General features: G+C 46.2%; 1 protein-coding gene across 3 annotated transcripts in view; it reads left to right on the top strand.

Annotated features, from left to right (window-relative positions):
• The window catches only part of LOC139264359 (Y+L amino acid transporter 2), a 146228-nt gene that overhangs the window by 101606 nt on the left and 27749 nt on the right, over positions 1-16873 (top strand). For all 3 annotated transcript variants that reach the window (XM_070880670.1, XM_070880671.1, XM_070880672.1), the window contains one exon: positions 9958-10081. In XM_070880670.1, the coding sequence (XP_070736771.1) occupies positions 9958-10081 (124 nt within the window). The remainder of the gene's footprint in view (positions 1-9957; positions 10082-16873) is intronic.

Consider the following 16873-nt stretch of genomic DNA (forward strand, 5'->3'; position numbering starts at 1 on the left):
TGGGGGGAATTGGAAGAAAATAATTACAAGCTGTTTTGAACTTAAATTTATTTTTTGTTCTTTAATATGATTAAAAAAAAATTCTTTCCTGGGATGTGGGTGCGCTGGCAAGGCCAGCATTTATTACCCATCACTAATTGCCCTTGAGAAGGTGGTGAGCCGCCGCCTTGAACCACTGCAGTCCTTGTGGTGAAGGCTCTCCCACAGTGCTGCTAGGGAGGGAGTTCCAGGATTTTGACCTAGCGACGATGAAAGAACGACGATATACTTCCAAGTCAGGATGGTGCATGAACTGGAGGGGAACATGGTGGTGTTCCCATGTGCCTGCTGCCCTTGTCCTTCTAGGTGGTCGAGGTCGTGGGTTTGGGAGGTGCTGATACCACACTCCGTCAAATGCTGCCTTAATGTCAAGGGCTGTCACTCTCACCTCACCTCTGGAATTCAGGTCTTTTGCCCATGTTTGGAACAAGGCTGTAATGGGGTCTGGAGCTGAGTGGTCCTGGCGGAACCCAAACTGGGCATTAGTGAGCAGGTTATTGGTGAGTAAGTGCCGCTTGATAACACTGTTGATGACACCTTCCATCACGTTGCTGATGATTGAGAGTGGACTGATTGGGTGGAAAATGGCTGGATTAGATTTGTCCTGCTTTTTGTGGACAGGACATATTGGGCAGTTTTTCACATTGTCGGATAGATTTCAGTGTCGTAGTTGTACTGGAACAGTTTGACTAGAGCTGCAGCTATTTCTGGAACACAAGTCCTCAGCACAACTGCCGGGATGTTGTCAGGGCCCATAGCCTTCACTGTATCCAGTGCGATCAGCCATTTCTTGATATCATGTGGAGTGAATTGAATTGGCTGAAGACTGGCTTCTGTGATGGTGGGGATCTCAGGAAGAGGCCGATATGGATTGTCCCGTGGCACTTCTGGCTGAAGATGGTTGTAAGCGCTTCAGCCTTGTCTTTGGCACTCACATGCTGGGCTCCGCCATCATTAATGATGGGGATATTCACAGCGTCTCCTCCACCCCTTAATTGTTTAATGGTCCACCACCATTCACGACAGGATGTGGCAGGATTACAGAGCTTTAATCTGATCTGTCGGTTATGGGATCGTTTAGCCTTGTCTATAGCATGCTGCTTCCGGTTTTTAGCATGCGTGTAGTCCTGTGTTGTAGCTTCCATAGGTTGGTACCTCATTTTTAGGTACGCCTGGTGCTACTTCTGGCATGCTCTTCTACACTCTTCATTGAACCAGGATTGGTCCTCTGGCTTGATGGTAATGGTAGAGTGGGGGATATGCCGGGCGATGAGATTACAGATTGTGATGGAATACAATTCTGCTGCTGCTGATGGCCCACAACGCCTCATGCTCGCTCAGTTTTGAGCTGCTAGATCTGTTCTAAATCTATCCTATTTAGCAAGGTAGTAGTGCCACACAACACGATGGATAGTGTCTTCAGTGTGAAGAAGGGACTTCATCTCCACAGTGCGGTGGTCACTGCTACCAATGCTATCATGGACAGATGCATTTGCGACAGGTAGATTCATGAGGATGAGCTCAAGTAAGTTTTTCCCCTCGTGTTGGTTCTCTTGCCACCTGCTGCAGGCCCAGTCTGGCAGCTATGTCCTTCAGGACTCGGTCAGTAGTGGTGCTACCGAGCCACTCTTGATGGACATTGAAGTCCTCTGACCAGAGTACATTCTGTGCCCTTGCTACATTCAGTGCTTCTTCCAAGTGGTGTCCAACAAGTACTGATTCATCAGCTGAGGGAGGGTGGCAGGGGGTTTCCTTGCCCATGCTTGACTTAAAGCCATGAGACGCAGTGTGGTAGCTCTGGTTTCTGGGGTGCATCTTGAAGGAGTCATCTGAAATTTTTATTTCCTCTGGCCCAACAGCAATCTTCAGGCTAACCCCTTTCACATACTATGGTCAGACTGTACTTCTTAAACTGTCCCAGCAGTTGGTGGTTTAAACATCTTAATGGGTATAAATTTACCATCTCAACGTCTTCCAATGGGTGTTGCTTCAATGTAAACTGGTACTACTTCCTGGGCACTTTTGCTGGCAGCTGTCTGATCAAGACTGCAAAAAATACGCTGAGTATTGGCCGATATCTCTCATCCACTCTTGTGGTTGCAAACAAGTTCCTATCAAATTCTGGCCTCCCATACAGTCCGGCAAATATATTTTTTGCTGTTTGTATACCCTGGTTATTTAACTCGGGGATACATCATGTTCTAGCTGTAGGGAAACTGGAGGCAATTTGAGAGAAATATGAGGTGCCACTTGATATACCTCTTACCTTGTCTAAAAGAATAACTAGTAATATCACAGCCTCTTAAGGTGTAGGCACTGAGAAGAACAGGTATGATGCCAGAAGGTTAGCCTCACACAATTTCAACAGAAACATGATGACATAATGAATGCCTTCATGTTTGGCTTAGTTGATAGCATTCTCTCCTTTGAGTCAGCAGTTGTGGATTCAAACCCCACTCCAGGATCTGTGCACGTATTCTACCAATTGCCCAAATAGGTTATCAATGCCCACAGCGCTTGTTCTGTCCTCCAGGCCTCCATAACCAGGGCCTGTGAAGAGACACTTGGTTACTCAATCAGAAAACATCAGGACTGGTTTGATGAAAACGATCAGGAGATCCAAGAACTAATAGATCGTAAGTGCAGAGCATTTCTGAGCCTCAAGCAACAATCCAACTCGGGAGCTGCAAAACAACTTAACAGACGGTTCAAGGCTGAGGTCCAACAAAAAACCCGGGACCTAAAGAGCAGGTGGTGGATGGAGAAAGCGCAGGTGATACAACAACTAGCTGACAGCTACGATATGCGAGGATTCTTCACTGCAGTCAAGGCCACCCACGGTCCAAACTCCCAAGGCCCCACCCCACTCCTGGCCAAGAACGGGGAAACACTCATCAAGGACACCGAGGCTGTCAGAGCCCGCTGGAAGGAGCACTTTAAAGATCTCCTCAATCGAGACTTTGCCTTTGACTCGAGTGTTCTCAACTCCATCCCACAGCGTGCGACCCGCCACCACCTCCGTAAAAACTCAATGCTGCTCGAGGTAGGCAAAGCCATAAAACAGCTCGAGAACAACAAGGCTACGGGTGCGGATGGAATCCCTGCTGAGGCACTAAAATATGGCAGAGAGGCGCTGTTGGTGCAGATTCATGACCTCATCTCTCATTTGGACGGAGGCAAGCAAGCCGGCAGATCTCAGAGATGCAGTGATCGTGTTCATTTTTTTAAATGGGAACAAATCCGACTGCGACAACTACAGGGGGATCGCCCTGCTATCAGCCACTGGAAAAGTTGTCGCTAGACTTCTCCTCAATTGTCTTCTCCCTGTGGCCGAGGAGCTCCTCCTGGAGTCACAGTGTGGATTTCGTCCCCTACGGGGAACAATGGATATGATCTTTGCAGCGCGAAAAATCCAGGGAGCAGCGCCAGCCCTTATACATGGCCTTTTTCGATCTTATAAAGGCCTTTGACACTGTCGATCACGAGGGCTTATGGATCGTTGTCCTCTGCTTTGGATGCCCCCAAAAATTTGTCAGCATCCATCGCCTACTCCACGACGACATGCAGGCTGTGATCCTTACCAGTGGATCCATTCCACATCCGGACCGGGGTCAAACAGGGCTGCATCATCGCTCCAACCCTCTACTCGATCTTCCTCGTTGACATGCTCCACCTCACTGTCAACAAGCTTCCCGCTGGAGTGGAACTAAACTACAGAACCAGTGGTAAGCTGTTTAATCTACACCGCCTCCAGGTCAGGTCCAAGATCACCCAAACCTCTGTCGTTGAACTGTGGTACGCGGACGATGCCTGCGTCTGCGCACATTCTGAGGCTGAACTCCAGGATATAGTCGATGTATTCACTGAGGCATATGAAAGCATGGGCCTTACGCTTAACATCCGTAAGACAAAGGTCCTCTACCAGCCTGTCCTCGCCACACAGCACTGCCCCCCAGTCATCAAGATTCACGGCGCGGCCCTCGAGAACGTGGACCACTTCTCATACCTCAGGAGCCTCTTATCAACAAAGGCAGACATTGATGCGGAGATTCAACACCGCCTCCAGTGCGCCAGTGCAGCCTTCAGCCGCCTGATGAAAAGAATGTTCAAGGACCAGGCCCTCAAACCTACCACCAAGCTCATGGTCTACAGGGCTGTAGTGATACTCGCTCTCCTGTATGGATCAGAGGCATGGACGATCTACAGAAGACACATCAAGTCGCTGGAGAGATATCACCAACGATGTCTCCGCAAGATCCTGCAAATCCCCTGGGAGGACAGACGCTCCAACATCAGTGTCCTCGCCCAGGCCAACATCTCTAGCATTGAAGCACTGACCACACTTGATCAGCTTCACTGGGCAGGCCACTTAGTTCGCATGCCAGACAAGAGACTCACTAAGCAATTGCTCTACGTGGAGCTCCTTCACGACAAATGAGCCAAAGGTCGGCAGCGGAAACGTTACAAGGACATCCTCAAAGCCTCCCTGGTGAAGTGCGACATCACCATTGACACCTGGGAGACCCTGGCCGAAGACCGCCCTAGGTAGAGAAAGTGCATCCGGGAGGGCGTTGAGCTCCTCGAATCTCAACGCTGCGAGCGTGAAGAGGTCAGGCGCAGGCAGCGGAAGGAGTGTGTGGTAAATCAGTGTCACCACCCCACCCCCCCCCCCCCGACGAATATCTGTCCTACCTGTGACAGGGTCTGTGGCTCTCGTTGTTGGACTGTTCAACCACCAAAGAACTCACTTTAGGAGTGGAAGCAAATCTTCCTCGATTCTGAGGGACTGCCTATGATGGTGACTGAGAAGAACAAATATGTTGCCAGAGCGTTAGCCTCTCACAATTTCAACAGAAACATGATGACATAATGAGTGGGTGTGAATGTGTCTTCGTGTTTGACTTAGTTGATAGCACTCTCTCCTTTGAGTCAGCAGTTATGGATTCAAACCCCACTCTTGGATCTGTGCACATATTCTACCAATTGCCCAAATAGGTTATCAGAGAATTGACAGTGTCCAATTTGTTGCCTTTCCAAGCAGCATAGGCTACTTCTCAATTGGAATCAGGCTGAAACAAAGATGGAAAGTATGCTGTGCTTTTATGTCTGAAGTGTTTTCCATGTTTGACCTTCAACAAAGTGCAAGATGATAAGGACTGCAATCACTTCAGCAACATCCAAAATAAAGAGAGTATTTGAAGAACTTTTTCAGCTTGGTACAGATGCTTGTAATTTAACTGGTGCTAATTTGGGTCAGTCATTCTTTGAGCTGTGAGCAAAGCTTTTTTTGAGGTTTACCAGTTCTGAGGTGCAGCTTCTGAACAATACAATAGTGAACAGGTCTTTTGTCCAGCAATTAAATGGATTATAAAAGGAAAATACTGCAGATGCTGGAAATATAAAATATAAACAAAGTATTGGAAATACTCAGCAGGTCAGGCAGCATCTGTGGAGAGAGAAACCGAGTTAACGGCCAGGAAATCCCGACCTCCCCTTGTCCGTACTGAGTCCGTACAGGATCCTGCAAAAGCCGTTTTTCAGCGCATAATGCGCATGCGCTGAAAACCGACTTTTCCGATCTGGGATCCAGCGCATCTCCACAGCCAGGACATTCGCATGGGCAAGATTGCGGTATTTACCCATATCTTGCCCAGCGGATGTCCTGAAAACTCTTGCGCCTAGTAAAAGCAGGCGCTTACTTTTACAGGCGTAAGAGTTTTAAAACATACAAAAACATAGTAAAATAACATTTAAAAACACATTTTAGTTTAAAAAGCCCTGCCCACTAAGGTAAGTTTATTTTAAACCATAATTTAAAAACTTTTTTAAAAAATCAGAAAAATATATACTTTTTTATGACTTTTATTAACTTTAATGTAAATTAATCTTAAATATGTGGTGTATTTTTTATGTGATTTGGTGTTTGGGGGGATGTTTCTCAATCATAATGAGGACTCCTACTTACGGTGTTCCTATTATTATAAATGAGAAAATATTGTACCTGGATTGGCTGCCCAGTGCCATGTGACTCCAGCTCCAGCATATGAACGTCCCGACGTGCACGCCTCAGGACCAGGATCGTTGGTGGATGCAGCAGGATAAGATAGGTGTATATCGCTCAGGCCCTCCCTGATGGCCTGTGCTGTCACTTGCATGCCCTCCCTGACGGTCTGTGCACTGTATGCGCGGAGGAATGACTTCAAGTTCCCAATGACCGATGAAGCAATGCACGACAGGGCTCTGGGGTCCTCAAAGATTACTGGCTTTCCAAAGGTACGGGGTTGCATTGATTGTAAACGTATCGCCTTGCGAGCACCTGTGGAGGATGCCGAGCAGTACAGAAATAGAAAAGGTTCCCACCCTATCAATGTGCAGCTCGTGTGTGACGACAAGCAGCGCATCATGTCAGTCGATGCAAGATAACCTGGCAGCACCCATGATGCATTCATCCTACATGACAGCATTATATCTGACATGTTTCAGCAGCAGCCAGAAGGGCACAGCTGGCTACTGGGAGACAAAGGCCACCGGGCTCATGATGCCTCTATGCATAACACGGACGGAAGCTGACCATCAATACAACATGTCGCATATTGCGACGCGCAGCATCACAGAGAGGACCATTGGCATCTTGAAGCAGCGTTTCCGATGCCTGGACCATTCCGTAGGCCACGTGCAATACTCCCCTTAGATTATCGGTCAGTTTACTGTTGTGTGCTGCATGCTGCATAACTTAGCCACCATGAGGCAGCAGGAGATGGTGGGGCCCTGGCTGTTGCTGCCGGCACCACTCCAGTGGGAGCCGCGGGCTGGGACGGTGGGGCACTGGGTGTAAACTGCTGCACTGCACCACCAGCACCCATGATGTCGGAATCTGTGAAACCATAGAATGTCGGACCAGAACCTATGCAAGTGTTTGAAACACTGATGTCCGTTGATGTGGGCTCATAAACATTAAGTTCTAAGTCACCCCTGAAGACATTTCAGTCAACCCCTGCAGCCACCCTTGGTCTGGATCGTCCGCATCTGGTTCTTCTTCTGTATGTTCAGTATCTTCAGGATTGGCATCATGTTCTGCAAAATATAACAGAGCAGTCAAATGGTTAGCAGCACAGGAGGGGGCAGGAGGGGTGGCATGAGTAGTCTCACACATGGCAGGCCAGGCAGCAGGTTGATTTGAAGGGCCACGATGCATGTTCAGGACTTGCCCTCTCCCTCCTGTGTGGGCCCAGCTTGTGCTGTACTGATTGCTTTTCTCCAGGCACGACTCATCAAAGCAGCGACCCTCTGTTCCAAGGGTGTCAGTGGATGTAGATTTAGCATGACTCCTCCTGTTCGAGTTCCTTCCCTTTTGTTGTGGGCCAATTTCTTCTGCAAAGATTGTAAAAAGTTATATTTTAGAGTGCATCTTTCTGCAGCGTGGGACATATACAGATGGTCACATTTACAATTTAGATTCCATTGAAAATATTACTTACATTAACTGTTTGAAGACCGGGACCTCTCAACTGCCACCAAGTTCATGGTCGACAGGGCTGTAGTAATACCCGCCATCCTGTATGGCTCAGAGACATGGAACATGTACAGTAGACACCTCAAATCACTGGAGAAATACCACCAACGATGTCTCCAAGATCCTACAAATCCCCTGGGAGGACATATGCACCAACATTAGCGTCCTCAACCAGGCCAACATCCCCAGCATTGAAGCATAGGCCACCTAGTTCGCATGCCAGACACAAGATTCCCACAGCAAGCGCTGTACTCGGAACTCCTTCACGGCAAACGAGCCAAAGGTGGGCAGAAGAAATGTTACAAGTGCAAATGATAAAGTGCAACATCCCCACCGACACCTCAGAGTCCCTGGCCAAAGACCGCCCTAAGTGGAGGAAGTGCATTCGGGAGGGCGCTGAGCACCTTGAGTCTCATCGCCGAGAGCATGCAGAAATCAAGCGCAGGCAGCAGAAAGAGCCGTGCGACAAACCAGTCCCACCCACCCTGTTCCTCGACGACCGACTGTCCCACCTGTGACCGGGATTGGGGTTCTCGTATTGGACTGTTCAGCCACCTTGGGACTCATTTTTAGAGTGGGAGCAAGTGTTCCTCGATTCCGAGGGACTGCCTATGATGATGATGTACTGCAAACAGTTGAGGGAATGGGAGTGAGATGGATGATGAAAGCTGATGCCTAATGCAAGGACCAAGCTGAAGAAATGTCATCCCTATAATGAATATGAGATAGAATGAGAAATTTGAGATTCCAGTGAACCGAGGAATCTTATATAATCCAACATGCTCAATGGCTTTGTTTGCCTTGAACAACTTGTCTAAGCATCTTATTGATCTGCTGTCAGTTATCTATTTACAGTAAACTTCAAGTAGGAATTGTTAAGTAATATCACAATATAATTTAGAAGATTATTTTTAGTAACACATTACATAACATTTCAACTCAACTGCCAACAGTTTAGCTGAGTTGATCACATACACACGTTTGAAGGTTGTGGGTTCAAACCCTACTGCAGGACTTGATTCACACAATCTATGGCACTCCAGTCCAGCACTGAGGGAATGCTGTATTGGAAATGAAGCTCTTTGAATGAGACATTAAATCAACATGGGCATTAAAGATCCCATGGCACGATTCGAGGAAGAGGAGGGAGTTTTCCTTGGCTGACATTCATTCATTGACCAACGCCACCAAATGCAGATTCATTAGTCTTTGAGCTGTTTGTGGGATCTTGCTGTATACAAAATGGCAACCCACATTTGCTTAAGTAACAGTTGCTCCACTTCAAACTATTTCAGAGTATGTGGAGCATTTTGTGACTGAGATATGACAAAGTAATATATAAATGCTATTCCTTTCATAGTATTCGCATATCTACAAGGTTTCCAACTCTGGAGACAATTCTGGAGGTTTGATCACCTGACATACTGACCACGATACATTTGATCACATGACTTCTACAAATGTTACTGCATTTACCTTCTAATGGTTGGGTCCCCTGTAGTTGAATATTTTAGCTTGTTGTGTGGCTAGTTCCAAGAACCAGGAAGCCACCTGTGATCTGCTGACAAGGGGAACCCGAGACCCTGAACTGGCCCCCCGAATGCTGAAACCTGCGATTCCTGAGCCCTCCCAGTTTCCGACTCTCTAGCCTTTTCCACGCAGTCTTACCTCTCTGCGGGCCTAACAACAGTTGGTGACATCACGAAGTGGGTGGGAGTTGGGCGGCAGGAATCACCACAGGCTACTGGATGCAGGGCTCAGGAAGCGACCCCTGATTCCGGGAAAGCTCCACTCATTCCAAGAGAGTTGGAAACTCTCATATTTGCATTGACTTTAGGCAGGGTTATCCTACAGCTCTTTTCAGATGTCATAAATTAGATAGAATTGAGATTGGATAGGTTGGGTTTGTTTTCCTTTGAACAGAGGAGGCTGAGGGGAGACCTCATTGAGGTGTATAAAATTATGAGGGGCCTGGATATAGTGGATAGAAAGAGCCTATTTCCCTTAGTAGAGGGAACAACCAAGGGGCATACATTTTTTTAAGTAATTGGTAGAAGGTTTAGAGGGGATTTGAGGAGAAATTTCTTCACGCAGAGGGTTGTGGGGGTCTGGAACTCGCTGCCTGAAAAGGTGGTAGAGGCTGAAACCCTCACCACATTTAAAAAGTACTTGGATGTGCACTTGAAATGCTGTAACCTGCAGGGCTACGGACCTGGACCTGGAGCTGGAAAGTGGGATTAGGCTGGATAGCCTCTTGTTGGTCGGCACGGACACGATGGGCTGAAATGGCCTTCTTCCATGCTATAAATTTCTATGATTCTATTCTATGAATGAAGCATTTAATGTTTTCTTGCTGTGCTTTTGCAATGCTATAATTGACAATGAATTTGTTTGCTTTGTGACAGGAACCTGCCCTTAGCTATTGCTATTTCTATGCCTCTTGTATCGGTTATCTACATCCTGACAAACGTGGCTTACTATGCTGTCTTGGATATTCCTTCTATCCTCAACAGTGATGCTGTGGCTGTGGTAAGTCTTTGTACAGAGTTGTTGAGATACCTTGAAATATGGCTTTAACAAACATCTTTGGTACTGTTATATGGTTGTTTTTTTTTAATTTCTGGGTTTCTTGAAGTGGCATGTAAGTTTAATGGCATAGTATTTTTGATAAAAGTCTGCTCTGTTTTAAAGAAGTATGATGCAACTACTAAAATCAGATTTGCTTTTTTGAAAACAAATGTCAAAATTTGCCTGCATGTAGACTGTAGTCGAGTCTCCCTCCCTACTAGGCACTGCCAACACTGAGCATCCTTGTGTGTTGCTGAGTGTCCCTATTGCAAATGATGGGGGCTACATTGATCTGGGAGCAACTCTCTAAATCAAGCTATAGCTTGGGAAGTCTGCACCTCCAGCCAGTAGTACAGATTTTTGAGATCTCATGGCTGCAGAGATGTACTCTGAATAGTTTGCACTGTCTGCAACAGATTGGTCTTCAGAAACTCCTATTGACATCAGTGAGCTGCCTAGTGGGATGACAAACAAGGTTACAGTTTTTCACCTTGTAATGAAGAAGGGCATAAACATTAGAGGCAAAGTCCAGAGGGACACGGGCACTGCAGTAGTTATTGATTTGTTATCCATATTGTGTCATTTTTGAGAACCCCAAAACTGTATGCCGTTAATAACAATTGCTGCTGTGTACTTTCAACTGCTACATCACTATCATTAATTATTTCCTTTCCCCTACTGTACAGTGGAAAATTAAAATGAATATTTATTTTAAATGAGCTACACAATATCATTAAAAATCTTGCATATGGTATGCAGTTCTCCATTTAACCCTTATTTACTGTGTCATGTCTTTATAATGGAAAACCCATAATGCTAAAATGCCACTGGAAATGACTAAACATTTTATGATGGGAAAAATTATATATAAATATGTAAACGTTTCACCGTTGCAGTTTATTGATGAACTAATCCAATAACTGAAAATGCTTCATTAGAAATTTTCATCTGCCTTTTATTCCCCTCAGTAACTGAAACATCTGATATGCAAGATATGGTTTCACAATTTCAAAAATAACATTCACAATAGCATGATTAAATATATCAACTTATTTTTTTTGTGTGTGGTAAAGGAATATCTAATCATTGACAGAATAATGGACATAATTGTGGAATTCAATCCAAGTCACCAATAAAAAATCTCAATACCATTTCAGAAAAATTAAATTTGTATTCAGTCACTAGAAAGCATTGGTGCTGATATACATGAACACCCCAACTGTGTATTCTCTGACTGCATTAAATTGTTACAAGGTCTACCTACAAGTTCATGTAAAATATGGAATTGAAACTGGACAGGTGCTCGAGTCCATGGCAGCCAGCACAGTCTCCTCAGAGTGAAGAAATTGCAGGATAAATGCAGACAGGGAAGCAATGGTGGCAGGGAATCAAATACCATAAAATAGAGAAAGAAATACTGAGGAGGAGGAGAGAAAATAAAGAAAATGAGGGCACTAAACACTGAATGAGAAATAAAAATATTTAGAAATAAGTAATATAATACAGAGATAAATTAGAAATACATTTTAATTAAGGAAAGGCAACAGGAGGAGGAGGAGAAACAGTTGTGAAGTAAGAGAGAGACTGAATTTAAATTGAGGAACACAAATCCAGGGAGTGAAATACTTTTTTGCAGGCTGTCGAGTGCTAGTGTCCACGCTTTGTTAGGTGTTGTTAGGAGTCTGAGCCTTTCTTGGTATGCCCTGGCCCAAAAATACTTTTGAGAACTGTTAATGTAACCAGGGACATTCCCCAAATGTACACCTGACGACCTTTTTCTCTCGGCAGTAGAGATTATGTTTGCTTTTCTTTGCATCCTCTTCAGTGTTTGTACGTTGCTCCTGAGGCGAAGTTTGCCTAGTGCATTACAACACCCCAGTATGACCTGTGTAGACTTCTACTCTCCTGCCCATATAATCCCAACTTTCTATTTGCTTTTTTAATTGCTTCTTATTATTATCTTGGCATTGGAAGTGGTGAGACCACGGTCACGCCCATTGTTAATTCTATTCTCTTCATGGTATTTCTGTATACCTTTTTTTTGTTCTTGTATGTGTTGCTTTGCAGTTGTCAGTATTAAATTTCACTTGCCATTTGAAAGCTAATGTAACAGGGATTCACTAAACTAATATTAATTTCCAGGTCATTTATGTGGATGATAAACACTGCAGCCCTCCACGCAACATCTTCTGACACTATAGCTCCCATGAGTACAATTCTTTTCACTATTTTTCACCAGTCCCATATTCTGCACTGGATTCCTATGGTTTTTAAGTTTTATTAGTAGTCCCTCATATGTGACCTTGTTCAAGGCTTTCTGAAAACTTCAGTAAATCATATCACGAGGAATTTAAATATATGCTTTATTTGTGACATTCTCAAAGAAGTTCAGGAGAATTGTCTGGCAGGATCTTCCCTCTCTGCATGTATCTTGGCTGCCTTTTTAAAAAAAAAAAGAAATCTACTCATTCGAACTTGGGTGCTGTTATTACTTTAGTATTTCTTCCAATAAATAATAACCTGTCAAACTGAAAAGAATCTTGGCTCCTGTCAGAACACTGTTGCCATTATTAATAGTTCAAAATGAAGCTATGACATTTATAGGTCGTCACATATCAATAATTTGTCATGAGTTGCAATTATTTTGCTAGAAATTAGGTGATTGAATGATCATAAGGAAGGCATTATTTCCGTGTATTATGGGCTTTTGTTATGCTGAACACTTTTATGAAGATTAAAATCATCCATGATTATTGCCGCACCTTTCTTACAAGCCTCCATTATTTCTTGATTTATACTCTGATCTTTGACCTCAACTCCACTTTCCTGTCCTGTCCCCATATCCCTTGATTCTTCGAGAGTCCAAAAATCTATCTATCTCAGCCTTGAACCGCCACACAGTACTGCCCCCGATTATCAAGATCCATGACGAGGCCTTGGACAATGTGGACCATTTTCCATACCTCGGGAGCCTACTGTCAACAAGGGCAGATGTCGATGACAAAGTCCGACATGGCCTTCCGTGTGCCAGTGCAGCCTTCGGTCGCCTGAGGAAGAGGGTGTTTGAAGACCAGAACCTCAAACCCAGCATCAAGCTCATGGTCTACAGAGCAGTAGTGTTACCCGGCCTCCTATATGGTTCAGAGACGTGGACTATGTACAGTAGGCACCTCAAAGCACTGGAGAAGTACCACCACTGCTGCGTCCACAAGATCCTGCAAATCCATTGGCAGGATAGGCACACCAATGTAAGTGTTCTCGCTCAGGCCAACATCCCCACCATCCCCACCATCGAAGCATTGACCACGCTCGATCAGCTCTGATGGACAGGCCACATCGTGCACATGCCCGATACTAGATTCTCGAAACAAACTCTCTACTCAGAGCTCCGACACGGCAAGCGAGTCCCAGGTAGGCAGAGGAAATACTTCAAGGGCACCCTCAAAACCTCCGTGGAAAAAGTGCAACATCCCCATCGACACCTGGGAATCCCTGGCCCAAGACCGATCAAAGTGGAGGAGAAGCATCCGGGAAGGCGCTGAACACCTCGAGTCTCTCCGCCGGGAGCACGTGGATGCCAAGCTCAAACAGCGGAAGGAACGCACGACAACCCAAGCACATCACCCACCTGTCCCCTCAACCACTGTCTGCCCAACCTGTGATAGAGACTGTAGGTCCTGCATTGGACGCATCATTTACCTGAGAACTCATAGTAGTGTGGAAGCAAGTCATCCTCGACTCCGAGGGACTGCCTAAGAAGAGATGATGATTCTGAGTGCCCTGCACATAGCAGGAAGTACCTGTACTTTATTAATTACAGCAATACATTCAGTTTTATCTGTGTGGCTATGAAATGTATGACGTGAAATTGAAAACCAAATGATGAACTGGGTAGGTAGTAGCATTAAAATCATAGGGACAGCAGCTTCAATTATCTTCTATTGGATATATTACAGCACATACTGTGAATCATGCTGCACTTCATCCCTATTCCCATATCTTGTATGCCATTGCCCCTTTATAGTCTCCGGGAGCACAGCGCGAGCTGGTCCCGGGAGGGCGACTGCAGTGAAGAGGGCGACTGGATTGGATGTCACCATAATCCAGGTCACTGATTGGAGCATGGGCAGGTACAGCAGGAGCGGTGAGGTCAAGGCGCACGAGAGGCGTGTGGTCGGGGCCCAGTGGAGGCAAGGGCCCTGGGGCAGCACGGACCAGCCCACAGTGCAATATGTATGCGCACTCGGTCCGTGCAGCAGAGCTGGTCTCTAGTCATCCTGGTTAATCCTTGCCATTGGAACAAGACCTAGCTGTGTTAAACCAGTGTGGTGGCTAGTGTGCAACAGTTACCACATGTTTTTTTTTTTAAATCCACGCACAGGCATCTTCCACCCTTCAACATGTAGTTCGGGACCTAGAATATCAGGTCCCTCATTGAAACACCTGTGAACTCATCCCTTTTTGGCATGGAAGCAAGTCATCCTCAATGCGAGGGACCGCCTAAGAAGAAGATGATAGTCTCATAGGCGTTCTTCTGCTTTTAGTCAAACCCTGTTGCTATAGATACTCTGAGGATTTGCAAGTACATTAACCTAAATTAGGTGCATCAACGGGCCACAAACAGTACACTAGCTTTGTGCAGTTTGAAAAAGAATTGGGAAACTGCCTGACCACTTCCACATGATTTTAGGTTCAAGGGGGTGGAAATTAGGTTGTCTAGCGCCTGTGGCCAGGAGGGGCGTTAATGCGAGTGTGATAGCTTACCGACCGGGCGTGCAGCTTGCAGCGTCCCGTCGGAAAATTTAGTTGCGGCTTACCGGCTGCGCCAAATGCTAGTGCCTGGCTGCTGACTTTCAGTCAGATCATGATGTCAGTCCTGATGCAACGACCACGCTCGTGCCCCACTTGCTAAATTAGAAACGGCCAGCTCATTTAGCAACCGCCCATAATCACGCCTGAAAAAACATGAGTATAGGAACAGGGAGGTCTTACTGCAGTTGTGCAGGGCCTTAGTGAGGCCTCACCTGGAATATTGTGTTCAGTTTTGGTTTCCTAATCTGAGGAAGGACGTTCTTGCTATTGAGGGAGTGCAGCGAAGGTTCACCAGATTGATTCTCGGGATGGCTGGACTGACATATGATGAGAGACTGGATCAATTGGGCCTTTATACATTGGAGTTTAGAAGGATGAGAGGGGATCTCATAGAAACATATAAGATTCTGACGGGACGGTACAGGTTAGATGCGGGTAGATTGTCCCCGCTGTTGGGGAAGTCCAGAACCAGGGGACACAGTCTTAGGATAAGGGGTAGACCATTTAGGACTGAGTTGAGGAGAAACTTCTTCACTCAGAGAGTTGTTAACCTGTGGAATTCCCTGCCGCAGAGAGTTGTTGATGCCAGTTCTTTGGATATTTTCAAGAGGGAGTTAGATATGACCCTTACGGCTAAGGGGATCGAGGGGTATGGAGAGAAAGGGGTACTGAGGGAATGATCAGCCATGATCTTATTGAATGGCGGTGCAGGCTCAAAGGGCCGAATGGCCTACTCCTGCACCTATTTTCTATGTTTCTATGTTTACAACCTTCCATAGTCGCTAACTGCTGGCTACTTAAAAGGTTGAGGAAGCACTTTCCTCGGAGGTCACAGTCAGGGCAATGTTTACACACAGGTGGTGAGCCTCTGAATCTGCAGTGGCAGACAGACGTAACATTACAGGTTGCTAATAACTGATGTTGAAAACTTTAATGGGTGCATTACTATGCTGTCAGCGTCGCATTCTACATGCTCTAGTAAGGCAGTGTCAAGAGAGAAGGGCTGTTGGCCATGTTGGCAGATGAAGGAGGACAGTCCCTAGTCGTCTGGGCCGGAGGCCTTACCCACCACGACATTACCAACAACAACGCTAATACCTGGACCTGTCGGAGGAACAGTGTGTCAGAAGGCTGCGTTTCCGAAAAGAACAAGTTACAGAGATATGCCATCTCCTGCAGGCAGACCTGCAGCCTCACAACGGCACCAGGACTGTGCTGCCCGTCGCAATGAAGGTCACGGGGGCACTCACCTTCTATACCTCCAGCTCCTTCCAGGCTGCATCAGGGAACATATGCAGTGTCTCACAATTCGCAGCACATTGCTGCATCAGTGACATCACACGGGCTCGCTACACACACACACACAATGAACTTCATTAACTTCCCGATGAACAGAGAGAAACAGAATGAGCGCTCATATGGGTTTTCCAGGATAGCGGGCTTCCCAAGGGTTCAAGGAGCAATTGACTGCCCGCATGAGGCCTTGCGAGCACCATTTGAGAATGCAGAGGTATTCAGAAACAAAGGGATACCACTCCCTAAGTGTGCATCTGGTGTGCGACCACATGCAGCATATCCTCGCAGTCAATGCTCGCTATCCTGGAAGCACACATGATGCGTTTATCCTGCAGGACAGCCCTATGCCACAACTGCTTTAGCAACCAAAGGAAGACCGAGGCTGGCTGCTCAGGGACAAAGGATACGGCCTGGCAACCTGGCTAATGACATCTCCCCCCCCCCCCCCCCCCCCCAACCCCTCCTCCGCAACCCCACCACAGAACTGGAGGAACGCTACAATGGAAGCTATGCCGCCACCCGCAACATTATCGAGCAGAAAATAGGGGTGCTGAAGTAGCAATGTTGATTCCTGGACCGCTCTGGAGGCAGTCTTCAATATTCCCCTAAACAGATATCTCTATTCATTGTGATGTACTGCATGCT

The sequence above is a fragment of the Pristiophorus japonicus genome, chromosome 5, assembly GCF_044704955.1.
Source record: "Pristiophorus japonicus isolate sPriJap1 chromosome 5, sPriJap1.hap1, whole genome shotgun sequence".
NCBI lineage: Eukaryota > Metazoa > Chordata > Chondrichthyes > Pristiophoridae > Pristiophorus > Pristiophorus japonicus.